At 37.2% G+C, this 26,697-nt stretch overlaps 1 protein-coding gene across 1 annotated transcript in view; it reads left to right on the top strand.

Moving 5' to 3' along the window:
- Window positions 1-26,697, top strand: part of LOC132909741 (uncharacterized) — a 94,309-nt gene that overhangs the window by 41,182 nt on the left and 26,430 nt on the right. The window contains exon 2 of the mRNA XM_060964738.1: window positions 22,434-22,487. Coding sequence (XP_060820721.1) covers window positions 22,434-22,487 — 54 coding nt within the window. The remainder of the gene's footprint in view (window positions 1-22,433; window positions 22,488-26,697) is intronic.

Here is a 26,697-nt window from a genome sequence, read left to right as displayed (position 1 = left end):
GGTACTTATAGAGGGACGTATTAATTGGAATAGTAATTTTGATCATGTTTGAATGTAGAATATTTTGCTATTTAATGGTGTATGATAATAATATGATTTGTCGCAAATAGTCAGAAACGTCTACAATTAGTGATTCATAGTGAGTCATATCTGGTTCTGAGAGTTTTCGCGTGGAAAATATCTTGGTATCGGTCACTAAAGAGAAGGCAAGTGTTTCTTCTTGGGAACGAAAGCTACAGACGCCTATTCCTTTCCCATACTCCGCGTTAAGATCGTGGAAAAGTCCGGTTACCTACGGAAAAGAGTGTATCCGTGGCGATTTGATATCTCTTCCACTCGAATTATCGATTATATTTCTCTCTAGAACAAGCATAATTGTTTCAAGGAGAAACAAAATGCCTTTCTAGACAATTTAGTTTTCTATTAACCTAGATATGTCTATTATTTTCCCTTCCTTATTTAGAACAATTTCTTAAACAAAATTCAGATACACCTGAGTTAATACACTATAATTAAAAACCTCGTAGACGTATTCTGTCTAATTATACGTGTAATTATATATGTACGTATAGCAGAAATATGTATATTTATATTGTAGATATCGACTAATTAATGAAAAATTCTTCGCAACTTTTCCATATGACCAAACAGCTATTATGATGTCTTCTTGTTATACACGTGCCATCATTGCTCTTTCGATATGAATTACCTTTCTCCATTCCTTTACCATCGCCGCATAACGCATAAAGTCTTCTCTTCAGGGACACCTACGTACTTGGGCGATTCTCGCCAGCCGTGAACGTCACCGCGATAAATCTTTGCCTGGCTAGCGTGCAAACGACTTATCCACTGGTTTTTGTTACGCATTGAAATACCATGCCACATTCCAGCACCGTTCTGCATACTAGTGTGATTCCATCCTTTTTACATTCTCGGTCGTTTTTCTATCTTTCCATGCGTGACGACGTACTTGAATATTCGATTGCTGTTAAGAAATCTCTAGCTCGAATGCCAAGTTTTAGATTTTTGGTAATTTCCGAATTCTTCTCCATAAAGAGTGGTTTTGAAATTTATATAAAATCTTTGAAATCTCTGTGTAAAATACCTATAATTTTACAATTAATACGATAATACAATACGTTTTATACGAGGTCCTAAAATTTCATTTAAAGTTTTTGATTTATCTGTATAAAATATCGTACTTTACATTGTGTCGAAAAATTTAATAACGTTTCACGTATATTACAAGACTTTTGCAATGCCAATCTCATCACCATTTAAATTTTATGATTTTTCTAATAATGAAATACCTCATTATCAGATTTATTATCTTTCGCATCGTGAAGAAAAATTTCAATGAAGGATCGTTAACACGAAACATAAAACAATTTAGTCGTGCGTGAATACTATTATCGTAGTTCTGTCTGGCGAAATTAGTCACGTTTCAGGCATCGTCACTCGCAAGTGTCGAATGCCAGTCTCTTCAATTTCGAGACGGTAATTTTGCTTTCGATTCTACGATGAGCATTGCGCTTCAAGGAGAAAGCTGTCACGAAAATCAGATCACGATCCTTATACCGGGATTCATGGTCTATAAAAAATATTACAATTCATTTACCTTAGTTGAAGCCTATTTTAATCGATAAATAATTACTCTCGAATGTTTTTCACTGTTTATCCTTATTTGACTTATCTAAACCATGAAATATCAAACATTGATTTCTCAAATGTTTTGTTACTTTTTAGAATCTTCCAGAAAACAAACTAAAAAGAAGTAACTTTGAATATTTTATCAATTATATCTCAAGAATGTAATTATATAAAAAACAAGAAACACCTACGTTTTAATATTCGATTTATGTTTTAAAAGTATAATTACTAAAAACTGACGTAGCATCTTGTATCTTTTTGTAGCTCCTTATTAAAAGATTTAGCAAATCTAGATCGAGATTTAGCAAGTCACTGTTTACGTTCTCTGAACACAATTAATACGAAAAGAGTTACTGCATCTACTGTTTTCATTCTAATATTTTTAACTCACAAGATATACCAATTTATATAGATTTTTGTGTCTTGAATTTTCTAAAAATCACTCACAAACATTCGTAAAACTTTGAATACAGTACGATACGTTACGATAACATAACTAAAAATCATAATCAATCGTTCTCATCTTCTTCCGCTTAAAAATTGTCAATTTTCATTGCTTGCAACACGAGTTGCATTTCTTCATGGTGGTCAAATCCCAGCAAGCTGCGCTTTCTAACATTCTCCCCATAGAAACGTCGCGGATACTAGTCACCATAAATCAGAGTAAATACAAATCCTCGAAAGGAAACAGCGGCTGATAGATAACTCGATAGATCTAAAGAGATCTGTGCCACTGGAAGACCGTGGGGAATGCGAGATAGCCAGACGAGGAGGAGGTAGTCGACGTTCGAAAGTAAGACCGAACGAAAGAGAACACGCACCGGGGACACATAATAAATTCGATGCAAATTGCAGCTTGTGACTGTAGCAGCAACGAACAGGCACAAAGGGGTCGATTAAGTGTACGAGTGGGTAGTCGGTATGGTGATTTGCATTGGCCAATTACGAAGAAGCGTGGTTGCTGGAGAAGGAGTTAGTGTGCCGGCCCGTTATGGGCCCGAGGCGATCTGAGAATTTCGGTGGAACACACGGCCCACATAGGGCCCTGTGGGACCACGTGGCGCTGTTCATCCGAATCGTAAAGTTGGTCACGCTTGGAGTATCTGTAACGCGTGTACTGTGTTTCCTATTCATCGAGTCGTCGTTCGGTGGAATTCAAAATACGGTGGAAAAATACGATAACTCCATTTTTGGTTATTTTCTAATTTTTGTGCTGTTCGACGATCAAGGTGAAATAGTTTAATATAATATAATTGGAAATGGGAACTTGTTAGAGCCAAAGGTATAAGCCTTGTAGAAATGGATGGGTAATGCAAGAATTATTATACAAAACTATAGTTACGTAGCTTATATTTTCCTCCTGCGGTCTTCAATTAATACGAGAATATACTAATTATATTGCGAACTCGGTTGTTCTTTACGATCCGTAAATAATTGAATAATAGGATACGTCTATTAGATTAAATGGTACTAAGAAATGGATGAAAAAGTGGATGAAGAAAGTTGTAGGTAGATAGAGAAGGTGTGTTCAAGAATTTTATGAGTTGCTTTAACCAAGTTCTTTTACATGAGTTCATCTCGTTCGTTAATTACAGAGAATCATCGTAGTGTATTTTATAGGCTAGTATATAATCATTTCTTTGATGTTCATTCTAAATTGTATAATATATATATAGATTATTGTTTGTTGGGGAAATTCAATGAAACTTTTCTTTGGGAATGGATCTGATGTTTAAAACAAATTTTATCACCGCTTAGAAAATGTTTTACGTATATTATGGAATACTAATTACTTTTTAACTTCAGCAATGGAATGTTTCTAAGTATAAATATACGTAGTATAAATAAATGACAGGGCTGTACGAAAAAACACAGATATTATTGATGTGTGTCATTCGTGATATGGCAGTTGCGAGAATTAATTTTATTAACAAGCTGTTCAAATTACAGATTCGCATAATTAACATTGTAATAGAACATTTTGCGGATGACGCTGTATGAAAGGAATATTAATGACTTGACAAACTATGGTCATATAGTCATATCTTTGCATAACCACTTTTTCTACCTTATTTACTTGTGAAATTACTAAAATAATATTTATCGACAAACAGTTTCTACTCAACGAAGAAACTTAATTAATTCTCGGATTAAGAGAAATCGTTATTCAATTTTGGTGAATAAATGGAATTGTAATCTATTCAAATGAAAAGCGACAAAATACTTTCTACCTGGCAATGCAGCACCTATCCCTCCTATTAACAAAGACAACCAGGTGCATAAATATTCACGGCCTATATTACACCTTGCAGACACGAAAACTTTCCCCAGGAATACGTCCGCGTTACAAGCACCTGTAAAATAAGTCCTCGCGTAACAATACATCAAGAAACATCCATGCAACACTATTGAAAACAAGAATTTTTAAACAATTTGCATAGCCTCGTTGGCGATGCTATTCCTATACTTCTATAAGGAATTACAAATACTCTATTATCTGGTTTGCTATTAACAGGTTAATAAGCCTTGAAACCTAATCAATTCTATGCTTTAAAAATTCAACGAATCGACAAAAATATTCATTATATAGTTTAGAATTACTATTGTTAGAAGTTGTAACAGAAATGAAATGGGTTTTATTGGAAATAACAGGTTCACCGAATAAATGGTTTGTATTGTGGAACGACACAAATGTGAAAGTGTTTTCCTCTCTCTGCGCCAAGTGAGATCCGTATACTTTCATCGAACGTGCAATAAGCACCTATATGCATATACTTTTATATCCGTATCGGTAATGATAGCCTCCGTAGCCTACTTCGAATACCGAGAAATTAATCGAGAATTAACAGGGTGAAAATTAATTGCCTTGGCTTGAAACAATGGAATTTCGCAGAATATTTAAACATATCAAATTGTTTTAAAATATAGCTAATGGAACAGAGAAATTTATTGAAAGAAAAATGGGAAAATATAGAAGATAAATAGGAAAAGAAGTTAACTATTACGTATACACTATACTAATCAATATAAAACCTAACATCGGAACAGCCATAACGATATATTATTCGAAAATAAAGGGAATTAACAAAAGGTAAAACGCTTCTTCACCAGACCAAGCATGGGAACATCCTTTTCAATACAAGTCTGTCAAATTCCCCGACAAAGTTGCGAAGTCACTTTTCCATCGTTGCTTCATTTGCAAAATTAATAACAGCCTGGACAACTAATAGCCATCCGCAGTACAGAAGCTTATGTCAATTATTCGAGACGGTTGAACGCGTTGCAGGATATACTTACAAAACGTGTAATTAATAATTAGAGGCATCGGTTCGTAAACCGAACCGAGGTTACTCATCCGAACTGTGGCAACAATTAATGGCCCCGTATGACCCAAATATCGGCTACTCACTTTCTAATTCCCTGTGAGGATGCTGAAAAACGAGGATGAATGGCCAACGATTATTAACGCCTCGTCCGGCATCTTTCGACGAAGATCGAATCGAACGTCGGCTATTGTTTCGAGAGTATCGAGCCGCTGAAAATCACAGGGACCGTGGAAATCACGATGGACCGGCCAAGGACATGTCAAATCGTTCCTTCTAACTAAATCTCGAACATGATGTAGGACAAAGAGAATGATGTCGTTTGGAACAATGCACAGTTACATGTCGTACAGTACTGAACGACATGCTACGATTCGTTTGTGTGTTTCGTGTATTTTAAGGAAGAAAGTGTAGGTCTTAAGTATCTTATAGGATTTAAAAATTGAGAATCCTACGTAGGATGTAGATGAATATGTAAATCATTTAGCAGATTATTTTATACGTAAAAGTATGTCGGATTAAATACGTAAAAGTTTATACGTAAATTTTCGTATCAAAGGAATCGAAATGCAAGATATGTGATGTAACACATAATGTAAAAGAAGAAAAGCAAGGTTTATTATCGTTATGAACATATACTTTACAAGAAATACATTTTTGTATATTACATGCATTTCGTAGGCTTTCGCGCTTTAAAAGTTCCCACAAATGTATAAAAATTCGCAGTCTAGTGAGAAGTTTCACCGATGTACTCGCGAATGAACGAAAGGGGATCTTTCGAGGGCACGGGGCTCCTCGTCTTTCCTTCCTCGCACGTAACAGTCTCATTGTTTCATTGTGCGTCCTACGAGGCTTCCTATTTCGAGGCGGATGCGCGCTCGCCGCCCCGTAACAGTCATTTCTCAGCTGGGGTCTCTCTGAGCCGAATGCGTAACGGTCCGTGAATCGATTTTTCATGTGGCGATCAGTGACGAAGAAAAAAACGGATAAGAAGAAGAACAGGAAAATGGGAAAAAAGAAAAAGAACGAGAAAGAATTGGACACGATGCAACGGGTGCATGAATCGAATATAGCGAGTGGAAAGAAAAGAAGAAAGAAAAGTGGCTAGGAGATTCAGCGAGAGATGTTCACGGTCTGTTACTTTGTCAGACCAGTTTGTAATGGTTTGCAAGATAGTCCACGGAAACGTTAGATCTTGTGATGTCATAGACGAAGCGTTGTATTTTTGATACTTGCGATGAAATACCGCGAAACATTCATTTTGTACCAAATACCAGTTATCGCAGAGTTTCTTTAATTATTGTTTGTTTCGCTGTTTTGATCTTGTATCGAAAGTTTCAGTTCTTCGTGATTTATTAGTTCAATTATGGTTCCATTGTTCTTAGCTTTCAAGAAGACAATTTTCAAAAAATGTAAAGCAATTTCGTTTCACGAGGAGTCCCAGTGTTTTAAATCTCTGCTGCCATGCTGTTTTTAAATATTACATCTTAATTCTTTAAAATGTCTTAATCTATTAAGTGAAACAGACAAATTAATTTATCTGGATGTGAATTATCCTAACCTATGTCTATGTAATTAACCTAAATCTATGCAAAATCGACAACTATTATATGCCATCAACATAGTATGGCGCAAGAGAAAACAGAAAAGTTCGGTATCGTATAATAATTAAGTAGTCCAAAAGATTTCACCAGAATCCGGAACTTCGATCGGAATCGTCGCACCCACGATCCTACTTTCTTCTCTATCTTTTAAACGAATGGTTTTCTTCATAATTTATCCCAAGATAGCGGAATTATCGCGTGCACGTCGTCGCGCTATCTGCACCTCCTTCCGTCGTGGCTAATGACACGTGAAAAATTTTACGCCGATCAAATCGTCTTTAAGCTTCTAATAAATTGTACGGTTTGCTTGCTGGACATCTTTCCTCCAACGGCCAAGATTTCGCGTTTAATCGCAATAAAATTGCTGTTATAAACTGCAAAACAGGGCAAACAAGATATAAGACATACCGCGTTAAAGAGGAGCTGATTTATTTATTGAAGTGGAATTTGCTTTTTATGGTCAGACCGTAATAAATGAACAGAGGAGTTATGCTTTTGTATTGTTTCAAATATATCGTTTTATTTTTCATAGCAAAACATCATTATCATTCCGATTATCATTCTGATAATCTATGTATGTGCAATATTAAATATTAATTAATAATACATAAAATTGCAGAAATTAATAAAATTTCGAAGTAAAAGTTCGATATGAATGTTTCATGATTCGTTCGATACTTTCTTTTGGATGCTGGATTCGATCTCTGCTGCTTTCGTGAATTCTTCGTGAGTGCTTCGTGAACTTTCTTTGTTGATAAAGTAATTAACAGACTCGGTTTAAGTGACTAGCCGAACAGTGCATAAGGAATGCGTGTACATTCCGTTTCTTGGTTTCTTCTGCCTGCTGTTATTTGAACAATCGGTTACTTAGAGAGTTTCTTAACTGAGAAGATTTCTTAATAGCATATAAAATATGTTCTTTAGCTCGATCTTACTACGATTCGTGTTTTTGTTTTCTATTGTGTTGCTTTTTAGCTTGTTTTTTAAGATTTTCGAAAGTGTGATAATTGTTACGCGACTATTGTCACGTCTCATTGTTGCATATCCGACAGGTTTATAAGAAATCTAAAAGTGGTTCCTTTGTTCAGGATTAGTATGTTGAAAGATAGAAAGGCTTGTTAACTTTCACTGATTTTCTCCAATGCTCGCAATTAAAGCATGATCGGTAATGGATCGAATTTAATCTATTGATCGATATAATATTGCATTGAATACCATGAAATCACCAAATTCATATAAATTCTGCACAATTCTATTACCCAGTTTTTGCGACATAATTTTCTCAGTATAATAAGTACAATGCAGTAACATACAGGTTAGAGAATCTAGTAGATTAAAGACTAAAAAATAAATTAAAAAAACCAGAAAATTGCAGATAACTGTAATTCGCATAAAAGCTTACAGCATGCATATTTCTACATTTTCTTCTATCAAACTGTTACGGTTCTTTGTCTTCTGGATTCTACATTTAAAAAACTAGTTTGCTTCGGAATAATAGATCCGTAGAATACTGTTAAACGCCAGGTCAGGCTAAAATAGTTTGCTCTACTGTTAATACTTCTTTCTTTATGTTCTACAAATCAAAAGTATCCTCCGTAACAATGGTTCAGTCCAACACTCTTAACCGTCGGATCAAGATTTTCAAGATTTCCTTTTTCTAGAATTATTCTCGTATAGTAAATCGCATTGCTCGTCTAGCGAAATGGTATGCGAAATTGCACGAGAAACGGCGCGTTTCGTTTAAACGGCGGAATGCAAAGCTGTTCGTTATCGATATCTCAGGATAGGATGCACGGAGCTAATGAGATGTATCGGGAACAAATTCCGAACTGCGTACGGGGAACCAGTTTATCTCGAAAGTTTCGCGTATCGAGATCAAGCTGTGCGACCGATCTATGCCGGACCTCTCGTGATCGCCATCCAATTATTTCGATGAACCGGATTATACATACCAGCTAGACACGAGAATCGGCCGATAATTGCCCGACATCCTAACTACGAGCCTATGAATCGATGTTCTCGATCTCCGCTTCGAAGAGAATAACGATTTATCCTTAGGGGATCGTTGTTGATCGTCTCTAACGACCGTATATCAAGCATTGCGCTCTGGATGGTGAAAAGAATAACAGAATCTTGTTGATACTAGTATCTTGTCTTGTTCTAAATTCATGGATGTTAACAAGATATTGCTAATTGGATACACGTGTGATAATTTGGGAAAATTGATTGTCAGTTGTCGCGGAAATTAATTGACTTTTATTCTAGAAATTTTGTTTTAATTTTTGATTCACATACTCTAATTTCTAGTGATACTGAACGTTTATTTTCATGAAATTTGATACAGGAAAGCTTATAAAATTCTGTATACGACTCGTGAATTGAAAACTTATAAAATGCATGCAGTGGTATTAATAAAAAGACCATTTTTCAAATCTTTAATGGAAACAGCTGAATCGACTTACGAGGACAATTAATTTATGAATCAAACTTAAATTTCTGGAGGAGAAATTAAAATATCTTTACGTTTCATGTAAGGTTCAATTAAACGTTGAAATTACCTTTAGTATGATATATTTATCAATACATTAACTTAAAATACGTCACGATGTTTGTTCTATTATTGTGATATTTATATGTTATAGTTATTAATTACTATAATTCATTACTAGGTTCAAAGACGAATTATTAACCAGAATATTTCCATTATTAACCAGAATATTTCCATAATTCTCTGTGGTAATTTTCTTTCTTCGTATTTTACAAAAATTACGTTGCCTGAAATGACAACAAACGAAAATGAAAACGACGGTGTTCGCAGCGGAAATTGTATGAAATAGATCGCAGGTGGTCCGAGAAGGATTGCGGAATCGGGAGAGCGGATGCTCGCGAAACGATTCAAACGAGATCGCTGTCCGAGGAATTCGAATGGAGAACGGAAATGGCAAACACGCGGACGTGTGTTTGGCGTGACGCGGCTACCGCGTCGATTGACAGTTCTTGCCGATGTTTGAGAACGAAATTATTTGCTGAGAGATAGTGGTAATTGCAGCAAGGTGGCTCGTTAGCACGATCTACGGTTAGTATAAATCATACGGAAAATAGAATGACTCAGAAGTAACAGGTAATGCGTTGCAAGTGTAGTTTGATCTTGAGTTAAGTAGCTTTTTTCGTTAGAATCTCATTTCATCGGGACAGATGGAAGTAGATTGAAAATGTTCTGTTTCGATTGCTTCTGCTCAGAAGTTATAATATAGATAAGGAAATTTGAAAAAGAATACGTGATGGTATGTTTATAGGATGCTTCTCATTTTTCTCGACAAATTGCAAAAGCATAATATGCGAACGAAATTGAGGAAAAGATTTTTTATAAATACTTTGTTATCAACGTAATATTAAATCTACCTGTAGCGATGGATTTTGGATTACTGTCAAAAATTATCAAAGAAATTTGTAAATCCAATATCAACAACGCTGCTTACAATTTTGCGATCAAATTTCGTTTGATATTTCTTCCTCTATTGCCTTTTTTCCTCTTTTCATTTGAACCTTATGCTTCTTCAAGTCTATGAAGGAAAACATGAAATACGTCCCATTAAAAAAAAAAAAAAAAAAAAAAATAGCGAATACGGAAATGATTCGACTTTTACATGATTCAATATCGGATTTCGACAATTAAGCCTGAAAATATGAAAGCATTTGTCACCCCAGACCGTAGTTGGATGTTTATCAAAGGTGATATCAAAACTTTCCATCGCTGGATGATCTGCTTGTTATCGCGGATTTCCACGCAAAACGATTCACTCTTGCAGAACGATCTTTTCACACCGGTTTTCCATTTAGCCGCAGGAGGATCGCGATAGAGACTCGTTGAAAACCGCGTGCCGCCTGGGTGACTCGCGGCGCTTTTTCAAAACAGTCAAGGCCGAGTCGCCTTTCGCCGCGAAAACTTGAAGGAGAAGCGTATCCTCCGTCGATCGACTCGAACCTGACGCAGGTGGAACGATGATATGACCGATGAATCTATTTGCTTGATTTTCAATGAACGTTTCAGTGATCTCGTATTCCAACGCGAATACTATTTGGAGCATTCTAAATATTCAAATATCACTTCCTTGCCATTGCGACACCTTGTGGAACTCGAAGTTGAAATCTTCAACTTCTATCTGCATCCCATACTTTTCTGTGACGCATTTATCTGCTGGCTGCAAACTACAACGTGTTCTGTTTCGCTCCAATAACGTCACATCGGGTCCTCTGGTATCGTGATCGATCGAAACCAAGACGAACGTAGAAATTCATTAAATATATTGTAAACGGTTGTGTCTATCGCTGACCTAATAACGAGTAAGACTGTATTTAGGTTGTCTCCATCCGCAGCACGTTGTGACGCAAATCGTTGGTCAGTCGAAAGATGCAAGAAGCGGTTGTTGCGTGATCGAGTATACCGCGTGTATCTGTCTGTCTATCCGTTTGCCTGACTCTCTGACACGCTGTCGGTCACGTGCGTCCGACAGGTCACGTGGCGGTGGTCATGCTTCGTGCACAGCTCCTTCTTGCCGTGGTTCTCAGGTATTGCTACCTTCGCATGGTTACCGTATGACTTTTCAGCGTTGAGGAGAGTACAGATGTTGTCTTGATTCTTGTTCAATACGATACGAATTTTTCTAAATTTTTTGAAATTTGTCCATTTGCTTTGACAGATTCTTGATCTGGAGTACTAAGCTATAGAGTTTTGTAATCTGATGCTTTGTATCGCAAAAGTTTAAAGGATAAAAATATAAATGGTTAAAATATTATAGTCAATGGTTGGTACAGTATCACATTCCATGTTCAAATATTTTGCATCGCCAAATTTTTAAAACACTAGTAAGATTAATCAAATATCTTACAGCGTTAAATTTATGGCAGGAACCTAAAGTAATTGCATGAAAATATTTTACGTAGACCAGTTTTTGTTGGAATACTACAGTGATTCTGTATTGAGACCCAAACTAGACTAAAGAAAAATATATTTGTTACATAAATCACGCAAATGTTACTAAATGGAAAGTGAAAGCGCGTACGGTACTTGCACAATTATACGTGGGAAAAATTGTATCATCGTAGAAGCATAATTCTTATTTAATTATTTGCAATTCGTCGCGAATTTTTTCTATCTTCAGCATAAGAGGAAACGCACGTTCCAATCAAATCGTCCGGTATCCTGCAGTTTCCTGACGCGTGTGTGTGCTTTCTCTAATTTGTAACAACATCAGGAAGACACTGTACGTTTTCCACGGAAGAGATGCGAGCACTATCTTTACCGCGGCTATGTGAATCACGGAATGCATAATCGAGGAAACGTTCGTTTCCACTGGCGATTACTCGAGTCTCGTGTGTGCAATTGGCGCGCAACAAGGTCCATGAACCTCGGCTTTCGTAGTTGGCTTCATTTTAGTAATAAAATATAGCGGTTGAACCGAGAGACACTGTCGTTGGTTTCTTAAGGTCGAAACGTGACAGCGAGCAGCGCCAGGGTCGTTCTCCCCTCTAATTTCGTATCCGTTTCCAATCGGTTCCAGCGACTTTCAGAATTACCATACGGACTAGGTGTTATTTCATTTCTCCTGTAGTCGGAAATGTCACTTGAAAAACGAGAAACCCGCATTTTTAATCATACAACGAGTACACGTGTTTTTACTCGCAATGTGCGATATTTTTCCTTATTTTTGGAAGGGGGCGGAGCAGGAAAGTATTTGAAAATCATTAGAGAACATTAATCTTCTATTGAAAACATTTCCTTACAGGTAACTATAAAAAAGTTTAGGTTACGTCAAGTTAGGTTATATAATTTTCGAAATGCATATTATTTCACTAACGATATTTTAACCAAGAGAAAATATTCGAACTTGTAATCCTAGAAATATTTTTAAAATTTTCCCTATGATTCTAATTTAGTTTTTTACGAAGATTTTTATTGGCGGTGAACTCGTGGTTTTTTTGACAGCGTGCAATTAATACGAAGAAAATCTGTAGAAATAATTTTATCATGCCAATGCCAACTTCTCTACGTACCAAGCAGTCTCGAATATAATCCAGTGCCCTGAATGAGGTCCAGGTCTCGCGATAATTGCTGCAGTCGTGGTCGGCGTCCCTGACCAGAAAAAGGAAGTCAGAAAGAGGAGTAAAAGGTAATCGCAGACACGAGGACTGCTTTTAACGGTATTGCTCGCTACTCCAGTTCGCGTGTGGCTCGAGCCAATCCAGCGGATCCTTGTTCCGACTCGGGAGCCTGATAATGTATCGTTTTGATCTCCGTTCCTCCTGGTTGAACGGCTGTGAAAGCCACCGATCGAGATATCGTAAGCGGCGATTGAATCGCGTCGCGCGTTCGCAAGACCGATATATTGAGGTAGGTTTCCACGACGTACACGTGCTTATCTCATAAAACCAACGAGATTAATAATCCTCGATAAAGCGTGAATCACAGATGCAATTAACTTGGAAGATTTTGTTGGCAATTCATAGAATTTACCGAGTTGTTCGATGTATTACGAGCTTGTTGAACGGTGTAAGTGTGGATTACGAGTTCACGATAGAAACTGTCGACCGTTGGTAGACGTAGAGAAATAGGAAGATTGTAGTAAATAAGGCTTTTTTAATCGTCTCAAGGCGAAATTTTCTTTTAACTCTTGATGTATGGATAATACGCTGGAATATAAGGAAATAAACGAATAACATTACGGCAAACTAGATGTTTCTTTGCAGTTGCAAAGAACGCTGGATTTTTGCATTTAATTAGGAGGAAATCTTGACGTAATAGATGACAGTTAATCTCAATTTATTCCAAATTGATCTATGTGTTTGCATCCCTAATTAATTGCATTAATTAATTAACTTTCAAACCGAAGTTTAGTGGAAGAAGCGAATGAAAAGTGTTATAAACGTTGTAAAAAAGAGTTGGAAATTTAGTTTCTTTCCTTAAACTTAATTTACATGACACAGAATTAATGAAGATGGCGAAGAAAGGAAACGGTTTCAGCGTACAAAGTTTCAGCGAAAAATGTTCAGAGACAATTCTGGAAGAAATTAATGTACCGCGTTTATAGCGCTGTTACCAGTTCCCACGATCGAACACTTTCTCCGTCGAACCAGCTCCGTACGTTGGATGCACAGGATTTCACGTTCTTTGACGGTTTAAGCATGCAAAACAAATGTATTCCTCGTTCGACGATCCTCTTCCGTCTCGCGACATGTTTCTCCATTTCCGTAAACATGAGGAATTCTTGTTGTAAGTCGAAGACAATCCTTTGTTTGTTAACCCGTGGGGAAAATAAAAGACATTTTTAATATCGAATTTTTGTTCGATTTAGTCGATTTAAATAATAGTAAAATATTCTTAAACATATTTAAACATTTTGCTTCGATAATAAGGTCAGTCAATTCTTTCTCTTCTTTCTATAGTATAAAGTTGGTATCTAGTTAGTAAATGGAAATTGGTAGTAAATTGTTCTTAAGCAGATATGTATTAACACGACTCGGTTATTGTTTTTATTATATCGTAATTGTTTTTAAATAAATGGAGACAATTTTCCTACACTAGTAAGCTATTGCTAAAGAGTTTTGGATGAATTGGTTTCGGTACCAAGCTGCCCTTATAGATAGATTTACTCAATTTGGTTGGAGAATTAAATTGTCATTAAACTGTCATAAATGATCGCTGCTTGGTAGAAATAAATGACAGTCTTGTTCCTTGTCTTTGTTTCCATTAGTATTCAAGAATATTGATGGCAGTGGTTAACAAAACGTATAAAACTATTTAATAACCCACTTAATAAATCGTAAATTAATAATATGTTGATTTATGATACGTGAGCGGTCGGTGTACAAGGAAATCAATTGTCAATGATGAGTACTGCATTTATATATCGATATTGGAGAGAATCGTTTATATTTATTAAGGATAGAGAAGGATAGGAGGAAACTTAAAAAATATTTCTACCAAAGAGAACTGATGCAAGAAGAGAAACTTATAATTCATTAATACTTCCTATAATACTTATAATTTATTAATATTTCCTCTAACACATGATGTAAAATTGTCATTCTTTCAATATCCTAAAGGAGTTGTAGAAAATCACGTTTCAAACCGTCCAAGTGGGCATTATATAAGAAAACCGGACTGACCTTTTCCACGTCAGTCGCTAAAAACTCGAAGCTTAACGCTTGAATTATCTCTGCTGCTCACGTCACGATTATGTCACGCGACAAACAAGGTATTTTATCACGAAAGAAAAGGAGAAAAAGCGTGAAAACGTATCTTTTCGCGTGAAAACCACCCTTACAATCACTAAACATGGTGACGAACGAACGTACATGATGTTTCGATTGCGAAAACTTATTGAGCAAGTGAGAGCGATCATCATCCTGGCATGATTAAACGCACACGCGTGGACAAGTCTTCAAAGATGGCTTTACGCTCGCCAAGAACTATCCGGAGTTAGTTAACTAACATATTATACATACGTATGTGCAAGTACAAGTAGTTAAGTCGATGCTGTGTCAGTATTTAATTCGTGCATTCAACCATAGCGTTCAGTTTCGAAAGAGTAAATCGAATCCTGTTAGGTTGCCCTTTTCCTGGTTTGCTGTTTGATGCGTGTTTAATCAACTTTCGCAACGAAGCATCATCCTAAAACCTAACAATCTATCTACAGGATTCTTATAATCGAACTCATTAAGGCCAATGTTGAGTTACAGCTACATTTCATTTGCAATTTTTTCCTTTTCTTTTTCGATCAATTTATATCATTGTATTCTGGATTTTGATGTTCATATAATGAACGAATTTTTCGAAATACTATATCTTTGTTCACTTGGATTTTATAGTTTCGTATTTGTATAAATAATAAACTATAAATATTTTGCAGTTTGTAGTGATTGAAATATTTATATTACATACTGCGATATACTTAGTTCCTTTAATTTAAATTGTGCAAATTATCTTTGGCGATTCCTAACGAGCAAGCATGAATAATAACATTTTTAGTGTTGAACATTTTTCTTCTACGGCCATTATAGACTCAAATTCATTATATCCCTAGATTTGGTAATTTTAATACTAAAGATGCTATATATAGAATAATCGTCAAATACCAGGTATGTAAATATGAAACCGGAATTTTTAGAAAATAGCAAGTAAGAACAGCAGAAAAGACAATAACTCGATGATAATGTATAGGTATTAAAACAGCAAAAATGAAGAATATTTAATAATCCAATAGCAGCCAGCATGCCACAAGCTTTAACCACAAAGCTTCCGTAACTTCCATAAACTTCAAAGTATACTTATAAACGCTTCACTCCTCAGTTTCTCTCAAAATACCTTTAATATTCCATTGCCTGTCTCAACGTCAATCACGTCGCTTCGTTATTAGAAGCTAATAGAAACGAAATAGGAAATTAATGGAAATTAAAAGCAATAGACAATCCATCGAAATACACAGCTATTAAAGCATCGAATAGGTGTTTTATGGGAATAGTGGGTAAGCAGTTTCGCCCACGGCGGAAAGTGAGATCTCGCGTTTTCGATCGCCAAGTGGGTTACGTCGTCGGTGAGATTGTTGAAACTTGCGACACGTTTTCCTCAGGGTCAGCGTGTCGGCGACTTCGCACTCGAAACGGACGTGCACAGCGTATGCGCGGTCACGTCCGATGCTACCTATGCTCACGATCAACTCGCGTTCCTGTCCAGAAAATTCATTCGAGACGTACAACAGACTACGACACTTGTTAGATCGTGACATGAAGCTGGATTAATATAAAACAGAAATAAAAAGGAATACGCTTCCATGAAGTATTTCTAGACACTGTCTGCGACAAATTTAAGTAGTCCGTTTCCGTGTTTTAAATGTAATTCCCAGATTCTAATCTGTTTCTACTTTCGTGAAATATCTAGCCGTTCTCTTTTTGTCATTTTAATTCTTTGGGTTCTATGTACTATGCTCGTGTTTGCCAAGATCCATTCTTTTGGTGTAAGTGGTAAAACGCGTTCAACGAAGTCTGTGATAACTGGTCTGTGGGAAAAAACGACCCCGAGTCTCCTTTGAAATTGGAAAATTGTACGTTCCTTCGCAATTTGATGGATTTATGTCGTAATTAATGGCCGCATCGTTCGTGATACACTTTTCTGCGCGGTCCTTATAAAGAGATCAGAAACGTATTCGGGTCACGAACATGGATTAATACTCGAAATACTCTATAATGTAATATACTTTGTAAATGTCAACGTGTAGTGTGAGAATTAATCCGTATTGAGAAGATAATATATTGATGTATACGTAACATATACGTATCGTAGTTTTAGTAGATCAATGACATAAGTGAAAAATTGGAAGGTGTTAGATAACATGCGTCACTGGCCACAGAAATGACTAATTCTCTTAATAAAACAAGCTAACTCAAATATATTACGTATATTGTCTAGTGTTTAACGTTGTCAAAAATTTACCTCTTTACTTAATTATCATACACATACATCGACTCTAAAATTATTTTCTTGCAACTGTTCTTTATCGTTGCTCCACAACAGAGATATCCCACTTTTTCGCCAGTTCAATATTTTTCTCCAGATTTATTTCTTACAATAGAACTTTGCTGTTCAATCTCCGCTTTCCTTCGCGTAATTACTTTTTTTCTGAAATTTACTTTCTGAACATCTTTTTCATTAACGTTTACCAATTCACTCCTACAGTCCTATTGCTTAAATACCTTTTCACCTACCATGTAATTCTCCCACTGAGACAAATGACGATAAATTTGAAAAATTCGCGATCTCTCTTTCGATTTACACGCTCCAATTTTATCTCGTCTTTGTGAATCTCCGCGATGCGGAAGAAACGTAGTGAAGCGTTCACGCGTTCACCTGGAACATTGGATTCCTAGGAGGATCCATTATAACGTCTCCAAGCCGTTACGTTTTCGTCGTTTATTATCCGTGTCGTGTATCGGAAGAATTTAGCGCGAATAAGTCTAAAAACGATCGCAAGTACGATTCAGAAATCGGAGGAAAAGAGATCCGCGTCTCTCTTCGATACATAGGATATCAATGGACGAATTGCTTATTGCGAAAGTCGTGGAATGCCAGAGGGATTTCTCTTCTCTTGCTTCGGTGAAAAAGCAGCTCAAGGCGACGCCCGCGTATGCAACTGCAATCGCGTAATCGAGAGCGTGCTTGTATATAGCAGATGTGGTTCTTTGGATTTTGATCTCTCTATTTCGTTGGTTCCAATAGTGTTCAATCTCTCGAAGGATATAGAAATGATTCATTGAACCATTTCAGAAAGGTACAACGAACATTATTGCGAACGAATGTTATCCTTTGGTTATGACATTTCACTTGTTTCTTAACCTACATCGTATTTCATATAGCTTGGAGTCTAAAGTTCTTTTTATTGCGAATCATTAAAGGATTTGTAATTAGATGGCTCTTGTCATATACTCAGACGAAGGTTGTTAACGTTGTAGATACTGGCTCGTAATATACCACACGTGGATGATTATAATTAAAGCAGCGCGATGAAAATAAGTGTTTCTATCTTCACAAAAATCAACATTAATCTCAAAGTAGCTCCATGTTTTTAGTAACTGCGAAATCAAAAGAGGTGAAATTTGTCATTTGATTAGCGTTGATTTCCAGCAGCGAAATTCGCTTGTAAAAGCAAGACGATAAATACGCTCTTCTCGTATCTTTTTACATCAAGTTTCTTAATTCTTAGGTTCCGTTTCTTAATTCTTTGAATTCTATAGAACTCTGTTAAAAGAAAGAAACCTTATTCATCCGTTCGTTCTTTATTAATTTATTCTTTATTTAACTGTTCATTGCGCCAAATTGATGACAAGCCAACGGTCAAAAATTGACGATGACCGAACGAGATGACATCCGGTTATCCAACCGGTGGCCACTTCTCGGTAGTCCATCGATCGAGATCGACGTACTCTCATGGTTCGAGGTCATCCTCGTCCAGGTGCATTGGGTCAGCTGGTCGACTTCGTGTCGCCCTTCTTTCTCCGACGATCTGGCCTCAAGCCAACTGGGGCCGTTTCGCAGTCGCTGCCAAGGGGGCCATGCTGTTGCTCAATGATTGACAACGATCATGCTCATCGATCCTTCATGAAGGAAATCCGCGTCTCACGAACAAAGCGAAGAAAGTTTGTTACCTGTGTCGAAACTATAACAGTTTCCTTTAGAACGATCTCGGCATGAAATTACAAGTATTCTCTCAAGTATCGTGGAATTGCATACTTTTTTACTTCGAAAGATTAAAAGTTCTCTGGATTTTCGAACAAATTAGTACTTTCATAAAATTAATCGTATCATTAAAATTACAAGTAAAGGAAATGTAGGCAATATTCGACACAATCGAAACAAACAATTTATTTATGAATATTCATATAGAGAATGCTTTAGTGGGTTAGTATATAAGAAAGTATAATGCAGCAAATGATAGAAGTATTCAAATCGCATGAAAAGTAATATTGGAACGTAGTCTTCTCATTAACGTTATAAGGAAGCAACCAGGCGAATTAATGTGGTAATCTAGAGTAATTATCCTTTGTAATCGCATAAGCATACATAAATGGGCAATAATAATAGATCGCAGCAGAATGTATTATCATTTTTCGTATAAATACAATCTCTTTATTATTTTATTTCCATAGAATTCATTCTTATGCAGTTTTCTAGAGAACTAACTAACTATGAAATCGTTTTCATCGTTATGCCAATGGTTTCGTGAAGTATTAGCCAAATGAATTCGCGGAGATCGTTAAGAATCTAGTAGTTGGCAATTAAAGAAATCACTGATCGATCTCGTTCGACAAATACGTATCGTCAGTAGCCAAGGTTTCGTAACCATGTGCCGTAATACCGAAGGATAGCTTACACGCTCTGTTTACCGTAACATTGTGGACATTGTAACGTTGTAATAAAGGAGCTCGAATATAAATGCAAACCGCTCAAAGCGCTTGGAGAAAAAATTTCAGCGAAACAATTGTTATCGTCGATCAGAAAGAATCGATTAGCCATATTGCTTGCTCGAACGATATCAACATATGTAGAACCGAGTTTTATTCATTTTTAGTATTATTTAATTTCGCAATGACATGTATGTAGGTAACATGATATTTAAATCTTTGTCTTTCTGTTGGAATACAACGATATTTCACGCATAGGCATAAGTACCCTTACACAGACACCCACACAGGCATTTGAACAGGACATTTACACAGGTCATACTCATTACTGTATAGAGAGTGGAGCTCAAACTATTTAAGGGATCATGGGTCACTACCTAAGTCTAGTCTGAGAGTAACTGGCCAACAATCAACAATTCTTGTATACGTTGTTAATTATATCACTCGCTTATATACATCAAGTTCTGTAGTTTTGTTTAATAAACATCACTGAATATTATTTCAACATAAACATTGTCTTCCACAGATTATTAATTAACTTCAAGATTAAATTCTAACACTTTCTTTATCTGTAAAGGATGCTATGTTTATATATCAAGTTTTTACGTGCGTCGATAATTAAATTAAAACAACGTGTATCTGACTAATTCGCTAATTATTAATTAAATAACAGTTTCATCCGCATTACAACGAACAACGAGGAATTTTTCAACCCGGTTGGAGTAGAGTTTTCAAGAAACCACTAGAAAATTTCATAATAGATCTCCAGGATCTTTCGAAATCAATAATTAATCGATTATCTTTCTAATAAGAGAATTAATTTCGTTTCAAACGAAGCTGAACATTCAATAATTCTTCGAAAATCGTCAAGTTTCGTTTCTACATCCGTTACAAGAATCCGGAAAGTATCAGAAACTCGATAATCCAAGAAATTATTTCTGTATGAAATTGCCGGCCATAAATCCTGCCTCGACGAACAAATTTGCCGACTGATTCTACTTAACAGTGACGTAACAGCGATTCAAATAGCGCTAAAAGTTAACGGCGATCCAATGGAACAGGTGAGAGAGGTAGTAGGACAGGCTGTGTCGCGACTACAGCCATTCAAGACCAACGAAATTCTGCGAAATCGGTGAACTCGGCAAATCGAGTATATCGAATGAATGAAACACCAGCGTAGAAAAGAATCCGCTTGATCTCAGATGACGCTGGATCTTGCAGGTGTACCACGACACGACGATGAAAAACGAGCCGACTGTCTGGATTTTTCCTCGACTCGTTTGGTTCAAGAATGTTCGAAACATTGGCGGTGAAATCTCGAATCGCTTTCGATCGAATTTTCGGTGAATATTAAGATTTCGAATCATTTCTTGACTGCAGATTTTTGTAATGACAATCTTGGATTTCGAATTTAAGATATTAGCATTTGGAATTGCCAGGTTACAAGATTTTTTAATAGGGATCTCGATTAATTTCGATCTCATATTTTTGAGGTTTTTATTCAACACAGGGTTTGACAATCAGCCAATATGAGTGGTAAAGTAAAGTAGATCATGTACTATTTTATGATCTTTTTGTTTAAAAATTCTGAATTCACAAAATTTTGCGTCCATACTTAAATCCTATAGAAGTTTGCCAATAAGTCGATTACTTGTCGTAAAACGATTTTTACGTATATCATTATACCAAAGTGTATACTTCACTTTCATCGACACAGTCAGAAAGAAGAAGAGAAGAAATGGATTAAAAGAATCTACTTTCAGTTTCATAATAAACATCTATACTGACCTATTTTCCTCGACAGTATATCGATGCGTTTATGTAAAACAAAACGACCAAGTGGAAAAGCCTCGTGCGGTACGTCGCGCGTGCGAAGGTTTCCAGTAGATTTAGCCGATGTGCACGTGGCACGAGCCGAGACGGAAGGGGAAATATTCTCGCGAGAAGAAGAAAGGAGTCGGTCAGATAACTGTACGTCGCGGCCTCTGGACGACATCTTCAGCATCGTCGAAGCCTGGGACCTCTTCTCCTCTCATTCCCATACGGATACAGTATATGCCTTATACAACGATTCCCGATTTGATCTTTCGTCTTCGTTCAACACACGCTTGGACGTCGTCTAGTCTTTGTCTGTTAGCTGGTTTACTTACTTACCGGCATCGTGCAATTCGAGGTCTTAGTCTAAAACAACCGGTACACTTTGCCGTTGGTTGTTTTCCAAGAACGACACCTCAATGGCATTAAGTCGACACCGTACGACCATTGTCTTCCGTTTACGAGATTATTAGTTTTTCTTTTGCGTTTTTTCTTACAATTGCGTAAATGGAATTGAGCGAGAAATGAATGCAAGATAATAGATTACGATAATAGATTACGGTATTTCTTTGATTTTAATATAGTAATTTTGCATATTCATGTTTTATTTGCCGATTGTTCTACATTTACATATATGTATTTTTTATTACCAGATATTTGTGACGCGTAATTGCTCGTTTCTACGCGTTTAACAACGTGACATCGATTGAACGTTAGGTTGATCAAACATAATTTCTCAAGCAAACATCATCATTCACCACCCACCGCTTCATCTCCTACGGGTGCTATTAAGTGTTCTTGACCAATATATCGAACGCGTAAACTTTTCAGAATCGGGTAATGTGTTATGGAAAACAAAATTTACATATTCTTATCGTAATAATAAATATAATATACCTAAAATCTCTGTAATGCTGTCAAAATAAGTATAGCATTACTGAAATTTGTACGAATTTACACGAAGACCCGAATCTCTTTAATGGTAATAAACATAATACGTACGATACAATATAATAAAGATAAATTCTAATATTAAATACAAAAACTTATTTCTCATGAAAATAATCAAGAAATTGTTTATTTACAGATGTAGGATCGCTATCAGAAGTGAGAGCATCTAGGATAGAAAGGGATCTGCAAGGTGAGCGTTTCACCCTCTCAGCGTGCCTGTCTTGCATCCAACTCATGTCTATTTTCTCCAATAGAATTTCGCTCGAACATAGACTTGGTAGCCTGAAATTAATACATTTCATCAACCTTATTATTCGATAGTTACATTATTCGCGACGAATACCACGTTCGAGCGTAATTCTATCGGCAACAACGATTCTCTCTTTCGCTTTCCTCTCTCGTCTCCGCTGTCTGGCCTTTCTCTTCTCACAGTTAAAACCGATCGTTCTGTCTCTAAAAACTTGCATTGTGCGTGTCGACGCGAGGTGCGGCCGTGTACATAATCAAAAGTTATACTTATTTCGAAATACATACATGTTTCTATCTGTCTATGTGTCTTTTCTTTATTTTTTCTTTTTTTTCTTTTTTTTTTTTAATACTTTGTCTTTAATTCTACTTTATTCCCTTCTCTCACGTACATGCCACCTTGCGTTACGTTTCCGTGGGTAAATGGGCTCAAAATCGCTGACCAACGACTCACAGAAAATACAGTTTGTTACACAAGATCGAAGATGCAATATCTCTTTGTGCAAACTAAGTGCTTTCGTAAAAAGCTTTAGACAGATTAAAAGTTTCTATCGAATCAGGTAAAATTATTTCCCGAGTTATTGTTATTGCAGTACGGATCGCTTGAAGTTATCTTTCTCGAATACGAAAAGTACAGTGAGCGTAATATGAAACTACACTGGCTTTCAGCAATTTATCACTGTCTAATCATGGCAAATCATGGAACGCTAGAATTGCAACAATTTATAATTTTCCATAGAAAATTTAATGCCATCGAACCACTATTGAAAACATATTATCTTCTAAGACATATCTTAAATTTATTTAGAGCTTCTTACAAACAGAATTATTTTCCACAAAGGAGTATCGCGTCCAGGATCTCGTATTACAGACTGTATATAGTCTCGAGGGATTTGATAATTTATCTAACAAAACGATTCGAAAAAGGAAAGTATAAAATCAAACAGTAAACAAAAATGAGACAAGTATATCAACAATGAACACGATTATAGATACATGGAAGAAACTTTCACTATTCGAAACGTGAAATTCATTTCACGGTTCGCACGGACCCATAAATCGAGCACGAATTAGACACGGCTTCATTGTGACCGAGCAAAACACAGATCCTCTGTAACTCCCTTTCAAGTCCCTCGAGCTGTACATATTATATTATATATACATAATACCGATACTGGACAACTTTTGAACGTCTGGCGCGCCTCTTATCGTCGTTTCCTTGCGCGCATTGATTCACGGAGTCCCGTTTCCGGTAGCACGAAACGGAACGAAACGAAACGATATGATTCGGGCCCGTGAACAGTGCGACGATCGGAAATCGATACTCGTGGACAGAGGGTAGAGAAACGGGGACGTAGCAGGTTGCTCTCTATAGTCTATATACCAACAGGATGACTCGTCCACTAAGATCGTCTGTCTCTTTTTTTTCTGTTTCTGTTACTGCTCCCGCCTGCTCCTCGCCTCTTCAACTCTTCTCAACAACTGGATGCCGTCTGCCTCCAACGTCCGCCCGCCACTCCGTCTCTCCGACGACCTACATTATCTAAAACTAAAAATACAAATAATCAAACCAAACAAACCAACAAATATATCTATATATCTATATATATGTACACGTATAAACAAATGAAAAACCGATTGGCTGAACTGATACCAATTAATACTGACGATAATTGCGACTGTTGAATGACTCAAACGAATTTACCACATGACTTGGACGATTCTCTTGTTCTCTATTAATACAATTATACATGGATAATCGATCAATTATAACGGTCACTGAAACACGTGCTCCTCGTGCGGCGATTGTCCCCGGTGTTTCTGAATGATCCTAAAATCCTCCTGACTCGTTCCATACTCGATGATCGTCCTCAGGTGTTACCACGGTCCTCCTAGTCTCGGCTCGACCCGGCAAATCCATTCCTCCGGTCGGTCTATTAACGAAAACCGCCCGAACCTTCGTCCAAGATGGAGCCAGCACGGAGTTTGCTACTCAGGTACTCGGTACCACATTGGACAACGGTCGTCTGTACGCTAGAATATTATCTACGTCTAGCAGAGTATTCTACGATAAGGAACCAGCACCAGATTCACCTACACCTTATGTGGTTTATCCCTCGAGAACCTCTGACGACGATTGGCAACTGAAAGTGGCTCTCGACAACGCACCCATCAAAGCATTAAGGGATATCGAAGAATCTAAATTAGAGGAAAATCAGGAGAGAGATTCTGGGAATCAAAGTAGCGAAGGAAAGTCGTCAACGAAATTCGACGAGTTATCCAGAGAGAATGATATATTTAGCAGAAGAGAATTGGGCTCAGATTCGCAGAGATTCAAACCTGCTAAGGTCAGGCCAGCGGATAATCTTCCTACGTACACTGTTACTCATGAATATGTCGCGAACAATTTTGAAGATGATCAACCTAAGAATTTCAGACCTCGAACGCCTAAAATCTTTAAACCTCAGCCCAAAGCTCCTACTACATCGAAGAAATTAGACATAAAGCCTCTGGCTACTGTAACGTATCATGGTTTCGCTGAATTCACTACGACTGTAGGCGAAACTGTCATAGTTTTCTCTCCAAGTACGTCACCTGCTCCAGTCGGTCGCCCAGCTACTACGATCAAAGGAGACGCGACCTTGAGACCTGACGACGGAATCGCAGTAGTAAAGATCAGGCCAACCAGCGTGGTCACTGGTCAAGAGAAGACCAAGCAACATCCTGGACGTAAATCTGATCCAAAAAGCGAAACAGGCGATCCTTTGTTAGACGCTATTAACAGAGCTAATATTCAGCCAAGTGTGACCGAAGATTTCGAAGTAGAATCTTCAACAACATCTACGGAGCCTCTTCTTTTAATACCAGATGTCGAAACTGGCTCGTTAAAACCTACAGGACTTCTAAAAGTTTTAGACTCTACTACTTCCCTGGATGGCACTACTACTCACTATAAGAGTTTAATTTATGGAACATACATTGGTACAAATTACGCTCAGATTATACATACGTCGTCGAACGTGTACTTTTTCCCTGACGAAGCCACTGCGACTTACGATGCCGAGGATACTACCGTAGATTATGGAACGACTGCCACTGAAGAGCCTGAACATGAACAGGACACTACATTAGAAATAACGACTGGTACTACACCAAGGGTAATTGCTACGAGCGAGGAATCTCTTCCAGAAATGAACGAACTGACCACTCCAATTAAAGACACCACTGATAGCGTATTAACGACCTTGAAAGATATTTTAGAGAGTGCTAGAAGAGTTCTTGGTACCACGGAATCGGCTGCTCCAACGTTAGATGATGAAATTCCTAATGATATTGTTCCTGGAGATCCTCAAGGCCGTAGTATCAAAGGTGGCAGCTCGAAGAACGATCTTGGTCATCAGAATCACAAGGAACACGAATTTGAACAGGAAGGTAAGATTACTTTGGCTACCAGGCTACTTCCTTCCACAGTGTACAAGACGTTCACTTACTTCACTACTTTCTTCGTACCAAAAGGCGATGAAACTACAACTTCCGTTATTTCTAACGAAGTAGTGTCTTCCGACGTTACCTATCTGACAGAGTTGATTCTGCCTAGCGAAACTGCGTCTCCGATTCTTCAAACGACGTTGCCTGAACCTGTGACAACAAGGACAACTCCTGTTTCGATTACTGCGTTGGAAGAAGAGCAAACGACGAAGCAGGACGAAGAGATAGAGCTGATATTCAAGACCCTGTACACTACGTATACTTATCTGACGACATACTTCCAGGAAAGCACTTCGAGTATTTCTAGTAGAGAAGTCGTTGAAACAAATGTGATTACTCAGACTGTTGGACCTAATGGAGTGTCTGCAGTGGTTGCTGGATTGTTTGAGAAGGATGAGTCCAGTTTGATATCACCAACCAAAATTTCGGATAAAGTTTTGCCTTCGACTACTCCTGAACGTGAAGAAGGAACTGAAAAGTATCCAACGACTATGGAACAAACGACAGAAGACACTCTTACCACGTTGCAAGAACAAGATACTACTACTGATCAGAATATTCCAACAGAACCTGGAACAACTGTTAAGGAATTTGAAGACACCAAACACACGATACCTGACATTGAACCAAGTCCAACTCCAGCCTTACCCACTCAAGAAGTAAAG

The sequence above is a fragment of the Bombus pascuorum genome, chromosome 8 (genome assembly GCF_905332965.1).
Source record: "Bombus pascuorum chromosome 8, iyBomPasc1.1, whole genome shotgun sequence".
In the NCBI taxonomy this organism is placed as follows: Eukaryota; Metazoa; Arthropoda; class Insecta; order Hymenoptera; family Apidae; genus Bombus; species Bombus pascuorum.
Note: the sequence above shows the minus strand (reverse complement) of the source record. Positions and strands in the feature narration are given on the sequence as shown.